The sequence below is a fragment of the Myxine glutinosa genome, chromosome 7 (genome assembly GCF_964187855.1).
Source record: "Myxine glutinosa chromosome 7, kmMyxGlut1.1, whole genome shotgun sequence".
NCBI classification, from domain to species: domain Eukaryota; kingdom Metazoa; phylum Chordata; class Myxini; order Myxiniformes; family Myxinidae; genus Myxine; species Myxine glutinosa.
In genome coordinates, this window is record NC_136267.1 from 81,821,770 (window position 1) to 81,831,578 (window position 9,809).

At 42.2% G+C, this 9,809-nt stretch overlaps 1 protein-coding gene across 1 annotated transcript in view; it reads left to right on the forward strand.

Moving 5' to 3' along the window:
• The window catches only part of LOC137413494 (sonic hedgehog protein), a 77,503-nt gene extending 67,694 nt beyond the window's left edge, over positions 1-9,809 (forward strand). The window contains exon 3 of the mRNA XM_068098913.2: positions 8,679-9,809. Coding sequence (XP_067955014.2) covers positions 8,679-9,373 — 695 coding nt within the window. The 3' untranslated portion in view covers positions 9,374-9,809. The remainder of the gene's footprint in view (positions 1-8,678) is intronic.

Genomic DNA, 9,809 nt, shown 5'->3' on the forward strand with positions numbered 1-9,809 from the left:
TATTGAATAATTTTAAACTTACTGGCATCACACAGTGCTTGTGTTAGAATTTTATTTAAGATTCAAAATAAGAGTTCATTTTTACTTACCATACCATGAAGCAGCCTCGTTGATCGGCGCAAGAGTTATACCATGGATATCTTGCACCGATCAGTGAGGCTGGTTCCATGGTACATAGGTAAAAATGAACTTTTATTTAGGATCTAAAATAAAATGAAATTCTACCACAAGGACCGATGCCTGTACATTTAAATTGCAGTATGCAATTTATTTTAAATTTAATTTAATTTTAAATTTAATGCAATTGCAGCAATGCAGTATGCAATTTAAACTCAACGTCTATCCTGAATGAGATAATACAGAATACCGTATATCTTCCTTCAATCTTAAACCGCAACTATTTTCGAGATCATAACGCACTTTGGGGATAACAGTCACTTTAATTGCATGCGGACTGTAATGTAATGCGATATTTCTGGTTTATATTTATGGTTTAGTTCCAGGTTTTGGAATGACCATCTGCACTTCCCACTCGGACTGGATCGACTGTGATCTCACGAGAGCATGCCTTGTGGCCTTGGCCTTACCAATAAATACAGGCTACAGCAGCATATTACATGGACTAAATGTATTTTAAACAGCATCACGGTATTTTAAACAATTTCCAATGGTTGCCAGGAGACAGGGCAGCATGTACAATCATTCTAAAGAAAAAATAAAACAACTAAACAACAGATAAATAATTAAATAATCACTTGGTGTTGCCGATCAATTTTTTTTTGTGCCCACGAAAAACCATGACTGCACAGGTTTTAAGAATGTAGAAGCAGGTCACAATGTATGAACCACAAATACACGGGGTCCGTGAATGTTGGGACGCAAATTTTGAGGTCCGACAGTACAGTATATAAATATACTAGCAAAAGTATCCGGCGTTGTCGGGTAACAATGAGTCACCTCCTGACGGGAATATGAATGAGGAGGGAGGAGAGGAGGGAGGAGGCGGGGAAGGGAAGGGGAGGTGGAGGAAAGGGGGAAGGGAGGGGAGTGGGGAAGGAGGGGCGAAGGGGGAAGGGGTGAGGAGAGGGGGAGGAGAAGGGAAAGGGGGAGGAGAGAGAGGGAAGGAGGAGGGAGGGAGAGGGGAGATGGAGGAAGGGGGAAGGGAAGGGAGGAAGGGAAATGGTGAGTACAAGGAAAGGGAGTGAAGTGGGAGGAGAGAGAGAGGAGGGAGAGAGAAATGAGGGAGGAGAGAAGAAGGAAGGATGGAGGGGGAAATGGGGAGAGAGGAGGAGGGGGAGGAGCAGGGAGAAGAGGGAGAAGGGAAGGAGGGTGGAGTGAGGAGGGCAGGGGGGGGGGGTCTTAATTTGGTTGCCAGGCTTGCACCCATAGGGGTCTCCTCCCCCAGTGACTATATCGCACAAAAATGTTAGTCAATGGAAAAATGGGTACGTGAAAACAAAAGGCAGCTCTGTCTACTGTAACGCTATGGATTGCAAAAGCAGCCTGAATAGTGTTCACCAAGTAGTGGTTCACCTCGTCAATCATATTCAAAAAGGGTGTTATAACACACCCAAACTTCCCCGGCCTTGTGACTAATCAAACAAGCATTCTGAGTATTGCGCTGCAATACATGTCGCCTACCAAAGTTCAAAGTGCCATAACTTTGTCAAAAATGATCTAATATGCAAATTTATGCGCGGTTGATGCTGGTTTTCAAACTTGATCTGAGGTATGCTGAGACACGTGTGTCACGCCTCGCCTCATTGATAAGCCCGCAAGGTCGCTCCGTGGAGCGGCCTGCACGTATTGCACTGTGTGAATTATATAAATTATTACCAACTCACGGTGTGAGGTACTAGCGATTCAAGAGATATCCATTTTTTTATGGCACATTGGAGAAGCCAATGCGAGGTTTCTTCTTCCTCAGCTTGTCACAACTCTGTCAAATGCGATCGATTTTAAAAGGTCAGAATTTGACCAAATCTGATTTATTCGTTTGTTAATATACCTCAGCTATTGACAAATCTTAAATTAGAATTTTATTTGAGGTTAAAATGACCGCGACAGGTCGTGTCCAACGATGCTTTCAGTCTGTACACGTGATAAATAATTAAATCCGCACATTGCCGCCTCTTCTTCTTCACGCAATAACAACTTCTAGCTTCCAGATCGTACATCCAATCATCTTGAAATTTTGCACACTTGTTACACTTCATGACTTCTACTATAGTATGAAGTTTCACGTCGATAAATAAAGCGATTCAAGAGATATCCATTTAAAAAAATATTTTCGTTTAATTAACGATATCTGCCAAACCACGTGAGCTATCGCAAATTCCAAACGGACATTTTAGTAGACTGACATGCGGAACAGATCTGTGAAGTTTCTCCTCGATTGGATCAAAAATGAGGGAGGGGCTCGGTTTTAAAGGTTCATGCTTAAAAACGTGATAACTCTGAAACCATGTGACGCATGACGTCATGCTCGCTGATTTTTTGTTCGTCATGGGTATGCGATTCTGCCTGCAAAGTTTGGCCTCGATTTATTCAGCCGTTGCAGAGAAAAAGAGGTTTTCGTGTTTTCACGAAAAACAATATGGCGGCCGAACCACGTGACCTGTGATGTCATAATTACCATTAAAATATTCTACAGACCGATTCCCTCCTATGGTGAAAATTTGATCTCAATCGGTCCAATTATTGCAGAGATAATCTTTTTTGAAGGAAATTAAAACTTAAAATGGCACTGAGTTAAGGATCATCAGAATTATCAGAATTCCCAAAGTTCAAAGTGCCATAACTTTGTCAAAAATGATCGAAACGTCGTGAAGTTCGAACTTGATCTGTAACTTATCATGAGGAAACGATGTGCCAAGTTTGAAATCATTAGCATTAAGCATTTAGAAATAAAGTCTGGAAAACTGTTCTTTGCGTGACGGACTGACAGACTGACAGACTGACAGACTGACGGACTGACGGACTGACGGACTGACGGACTGACGGACTGACGGACTGACGGACTGACGGACTGACGGACTGACGGACTGACTGACGGACGGAGGGACGGAGTGCAAACCTATAGTCCCCTCCGGTGTACACCGGTAGGGGACTAATAAGAGCCCTCGCGAAACAGCTTAAGCACTCCAGCAAGCACTTCAACGATATGGGTGATAATTAAGGAACGGCTGGATTGGCAAGCGGTAGCAAGCTGATTGCTTCTGGTTGAAATGGCCGAGGAATTTTAAAAACAGATCGATTTCAAGCAGCAAATCATGCGGAAACAACTCAGAGCAGACAAATATATAAAAAATGGTGTTATGACACACCCAAACTTCCCTGGCCTTGTGACTAAAAACAAAAAGGGAGCTCTGCTCTGCTTACTGTAACCTAGTGTCTACTAACTACTAAGCCATGGCTTGCAAAAGCAGCCTGAATAGCGATCATCAATCGCTAGATATGGTAAATTTTGTCAGATTTCACTCCAGATTTGGACGTTAGTCTACAGCTTCCAATCCTCATATCCGAATCCAGATTTTGATGATATGCCTCAATTATGTAATGATAATATCAATCGTGTAATATCGATCCATGGCAAGGCACGTTTGAGTAGGCCAAAACAAAATGGCAGCTTGACCAAGAAGAACCCAGCGAGGTGCAGTGGGCTGACCAAGATGGCGGGCCGTCATATTGGTAAGCCACCATTTCGGGTTTTTTTCTTATGATCACCTCGTTAATCATCTTCAAAAAGGGTGTTATAACACACCCAAACACACAGTTTTCATCTTTGAAATCTGTTGGAGGTCCAGGTGTGTGCATGCAAAGTTTGGGTCTGCTAGGTTTCAAGGTTTTGGAGTTATGGAGGAGACAGACAGACAGACAGACGGACGGACAGATGGACACTGCCTTTTATTATTATAGATTAAATTGATATATGTGGGAAAATTACCTGCCCAGGCCAGGAATCAAACCCAGGTCTTCTGGAAAAACATACCAGTGTTCTGCCATCTGAGCTATCTGGGCGACCCTGACTAAGCATGTAATTTTCCTACACATATGATTGCCACTCTCTTTCCGTCAATGCTTCTGGGACACTCGCTGCCAACCATAAGAGCACCAACGGCCTGAACACGTGAGGGTCTTCCTCCAATTTGGGGGACAAATCCATGTCCTCTGTTATAAACACCTCTGGGGGCATAGTGATTCCTTCCTTCTGATGTGGTTAAGCTTCCCCTCCTCCCCCATTCTTCATACACTTTTTTCTTTGATATCACCAATTTTTTTCCCTTCATTCCATTCTTCAAACATTTATAATCTTCTTTATATTGAGGTTCTTCACTCTTCTGCACAGTTTTGTCAGCTTCTCTCTTCTGGTTGGGTTCTTTTTGCACTCTAATATTCCACAACCATGTTTTGTGTTCCTTTTGAAACTTGCCAGTGGTTATTCCAAAAATATTTCTTGCTGTCTTCATCCAAACATTTTTCCTTTGAGTCCACATCGCATCTTTAAAAGTTACAAACTTCTTCCCAATTTTCAGATCCTCTTGATAACCTAAACCAAAATAATGATAACATTGTAACAAAGTAAAGATTAATTAATACTAATACTATCAACACCAATAATAATAATATTAAATTTGGCAATAATAATAACGAATGTATAATCGGCCTCTCCCGCCCCCACTCTGGCCCAAGTGCATATGGGCTTGTTCAAATTGGCAAGGTAATGCTCAAACACCACAGCAGGCAGGTATAATCCATTTTAAATTCAGGCTGTAACACAACAAAATGTGAAAAAAGTCAAGGGGTCTGAATACTTTCTGAAGGCACTGTATATTGTGTTTCTTTAATTTTGTTCCTACCGAGGCATGCAGACAGACAACCAAGCATCAGTTCAGGTGTATGTAGCTGCCATGTAATTCTTCCATTCCTATTCTGAGAGGTCGTTGGTTCAAACCCGTCTGAGTCATTAAAAATTTAAAAAATGGTATATGCTACTTCCGTCCTTGAGTCTCAGCATTTAAACGGCTATGAAGGCAATGGTAAACCACCCAGTATAACCTTTGCCAATAAACTGCTTTGTCTTCTGATACTTTCATTGAGGTTCACAGGGGGTTATACCGGTTATTAAAAGAGCATTCTAAAGTCACCTTTTCATATACCATATGCGTACTATTGTTCAAGCAAATCGTGCAGGACCTCCTCCTTATGTAAATAGATGTGATCATATGACCCCTTTATAAGGCATCTATTTATTATGCTAACACAGGGAAGGGAGTGAAGAAATTGGAAATGCCAACATTTAGTAAAGGAACAGAACGGAAGAGGATATGGAGGGAAGCATCTCTATTGTGTACGTATTGGTAAGTTGGGACGTAAATTGAGGAAAAGAAGAGAATGTATGATGGTAGGAGAAGGAAAGGAGCTGAGTGGAGTTTTGGAGAGAAGGGGAGGAAGATTGGGAGGATATAGGAGTATGGGGATAGAACAGAAGGGAAAGAGGAGAGAAACGAGAGGGTAAAAAAAATTCTGCCATGTTGGCATCTACAATATATTATAAAACAGGAATGTCTGTCAGTCCGTCCGTTCATCCCCAAACTACTCCCTCAGTTTTGGGGCTAACCCACCAAACCTTCTGTGTAACGTTGTGGGGTTCCAACGGGTGCCCTAAGGTGGGGGGGGGGGGGGGGGGGGGAGGGGGAAAGTGGGGGAAAGAAATTTTCCTAAATTCCTCAATATAATTGTGATTTTGAGTTGCCACCTGAACGACGCCACTTTTATTCATCTTAAGGTAGGGGCGATGTTTCATAAATTTCTCAATACAATTATGATTTTGACTTTCGTTATTATTATTTTTTGTTTTTGGCAATTTTTGTTTTTTTTATGTTGAAGGCTCCAGGCACAAACTGTATAGCACCCCCTCATCGAGGCCAGGCCTTAAATAAAAAGAAGAAAAGTATATGATTCAATGTGTATGATGTTTGTTTGTAAGAAAGAGAGATTAAAGCTAGCCCGGTAACTGTAGTTTGAGTGAGACAGAAAGTAAGACCAGCAATCCTGACACGGAGAGTGTAAGATGGTTCCGGACACCACTTTAACACTCCTAAGTCAGAAAGGTAGTACTACCCTGGGCGGTTGTTGTCTACAACCTACTACTTAAAGATTTTTTGACTTTTCATATCTGCCCTTTCTCGCTGGCAGATTCCTCTATATTGCTTATTCACGTGAGAACGGAGTCTATATTCATATACCTCATGAGTGTTTTTGACTGTATTTTGTTATATTAATGCTATAGTAATTATTGGGTAAAATGCCAGGGGCATAGAAAAGGCCCCTTTATATAAGGGTATGTGCCATGTGGCAAAGTATAGAAAAGAAGGGACATTCCATAGCTTACAGAAAATGTCGAACAATAGAAAGAAGGGACATTCAAAAAATCTCGTGTGCATGCTGCACTACCCTTGTGTTCTTAGGAGGAACCAAGTAATGCTCTAGAAAAGTTCATATAAAGGTGCACCCTACATCTGGCCAATAAAATACATTTACTTCTTCATACAGCTGTATGAATCAAATTGGCACCCCTTGATATGAACCTACCGACACTGCTCAATTGCATAAATTCACCAGACTAAAGTCCAGGTGAGTTTAAAATGTCAAATTATGTCGTGATTGCAATCAGTTAAAGGATTGTGGCGTTGTGCTGTGGTGTCATTACTATCTTGTCATTCCTTCATCATTCATTCTTTGTCATTCCTTCCTACTTTGTTTGGTTGTTTTTTGGGGATTCCATCTATACATGTTTCTTAATTTTTAGTCTCGCCCTGAAGGGGATGCGAGACTATTGCAGTGCCTGCGTCTGCGTCTACATATTTTCGCTTTAAAATGTTTTTTTTCTTTCTGCAAACGCTTGTCCGATCGATGCAAAACTTGAAACATACGAGAGACTCCCCATGGAGAATATTTTAGGGTTAACTCTGATGTCTAGTTCACATGGTATGGCAGTTAAATTGGATTAACATTAAAAAAATTGGATATCTCTGAAACCGCTCAACAAAAAAATTTAAACTTGGCATATGTCATCAACTAGACAGTGGATATAGGGTGATAAAGATGACGTCATTGGTAAACTTTTATTCCTGCCATAAATTGCTGAATTGAAATCGTTATGTGAAAAATCTGAAACTTCATATGTCAGATCTATGACCTGATGTGAGGGAAGAAGTAAATTTATGATGTACTGTACACAACCCATGCCAAGAAACTGTGACATAATAGGGTGCATGGATGATACCTTGGTATATGAGCCATAAACGAGTGCCGTTCTAGTTATAAAATGTTTTTTCTGACTTGTATACTTGTTGTTTTGTTTAATATTTTTGGCTGTCATTTTCATATTCTCCTTTGGCCTGGCGAGTTACCGTATCTTCTTAACTAGTCTCTGTTTCCTCATAATACTGATGCGAGTTGCACTCTAGTCCTGTTATTTTGTACTTAATGAATGCCTTCTGCTTATCCTTAATTATACTGTGTACCTCCTTGCTCGACCACCCTGTTTTATTTCTGCGTCTACCTTTACATCTCATTGGAATATGCTTATTCTGTACCCTGCACATTTACTCCTCGAAGGTTATACAATGCAGACTGCCCTCTCATATACTTTACCCAATGTAAATCTTCCAAATCACTTCTCTCAAACCCTCAAAGTTTGCCCTCCTAAAATCCAACAACCTAACACCCAATTTTGAATTTCACATCTAAACAATATGATTGCACTTACTACATTGTGGTCGCTTGTCCACAGATGGTCACCCACCTACATCTCCTCCACCTTATTGGAATCATAACTTTAAAAGAGGTCCCAACACAGTACCCCCTCTCATGGGCTTTTCTACAAACTGGTTTAAAAAACAATCTTTGACAATAGATAGAAAATCCTCATTTGCTCTGCGTTTCTCCTGTTCCTGTGCCCAATGTATCCCTGGCAAGTTAACATACCCCATTTATCAGTCTTTGGGATTTTGATTATGCCACTGAGTCTGGTCTATTATCAATACCCTTCCCTTATCACATGCCTTTCGGAATTCTTCACATCTCCCTCTTTCCTGGTCTTCACTCACACTAGCGGCCCTATAAAAGTATCCTACAAGTATCTTACCATCCTTACAATCTTTCATCTCTACCCACTCATAATCCTCTATTAATTCCTTCCTTAATGTAATGCCTCTCAATACATTAGTCTTTCACCCAGATTGCCACAAATCCTCCCTTTTTCTCTTTCCTGTCGCACTTATAAACCCTGTGGACTTTAATTCCTGTCTTCCAGGTGGCTGCCTGTTACGTGAATGTTAAATCTCCCTGGCCATCTGTTACTCGAATGTTAACGAGAATAAAAAAGAAACCAGCATCCGTTGACAAAAGTTGGCCTTTGGCCTGATAACCTGGTCAAATTCCAAATTATTTGTGTCTGTTAAGCGAAGGGTTAACTACCTTGCCTCATTCAAGCTTTCCTGGTGTCTAACCACTGCAGGAGATGCACAAATGTTGAGCCTCCAGTGGGGAATCAAGGAGATAAGATAACTGACGTGTCTTTTCAATTGAGGTACTGCCTGTGTGTTTCCTTTATTGTTTACATTAAAATGACATTCTTCCTCTTTCTTATACTTTCCCATCCTTTTTCTCAGAGAATTCTGCCGCTGCTAGATCTGGAGGATGTTTTCCCGGCACGAGCTGGGTGCGCGTCTCGACCGGCGAGAAACGTTTGCTGAAGGACTTGCGACCCGGAGACCGCGTTCTTGCCGCAGATCAGGGTGGACGTCCCGTTTACAGCGACTTCATCACGTTCCTCGATGTGCAGTCAATGGCGAAGAAGAACTTCTTCCTTCGAGTTCTCACGACGAACCCGCGACGGTGCTTGTTGCTCACACCCGCGCACCTGGTCTTCGTATCCACGGGTTGGGCGAGGAGACCAAGAGCACGTTTCGCAAGCGCTGTGCGCCCAGGGTACTTCGTGGAGACGCTGCCCCGATGGCCGAGCTGGAAGCTGCAGGTCGCGAAGGTCAAGGGCGTGTCGCCGGTGCGAGCACATGGAGCATACGCGCCGCTCACCACCCATGGGAACATCCTGGTGGACGATGTGTTGGCGTCTTGCTACGCGGCTGTCGAACTGCACAGCGTAGCACATGCGGCGCTCGCCCCCTTGCGCTGGGCGTTCGCCTTCAGTTCAGCTTTTTCATCACCGTCATCGAACTCCACAGAGGAGCATTGGCTGGAAGGATTACATTGGTATCCACGTCTCCTCCACAGTCTCGGGCGTCTCCTGCTGGGACCGGAAGTATGGCACCCCCTAGCAGTGCCTCCGCCTCTATCTCCAGCGTAACCCCCCATTGCGGCCGCTATGGCCCCATATGTGCCATACCCTCTGTATCGCTCTGCCCTCTATTTATTCTCGGACTCGCCTTAACAGCCGGTCATATTTATTGTCACGCCTTGGAATCCACTCGGTTGATTATATTTTAAGTTAATTGAGATGGTAATATATTTTTGTATGGCATACCACGTCGAGTAACTTTCTATATATCGTTATTGTTAAAGTTGTATATTGTAATGTATTCTGGGGTTTATTGCCTGTTTCATGCAATGTGTAGCAAATACGCTTCCTGCAAGGTGGTTAAATTATATTTTTATACTCTGCCTTCTTGTATCATATTTTCCTAAAGACCTTGCAGGCTAACGCTAGTTAATATTTGTGACGGTGAAACAGCAGCCATACGTTCATTCCAAGAAAACTTTTGCATTAAATTTTGAGAAATGCA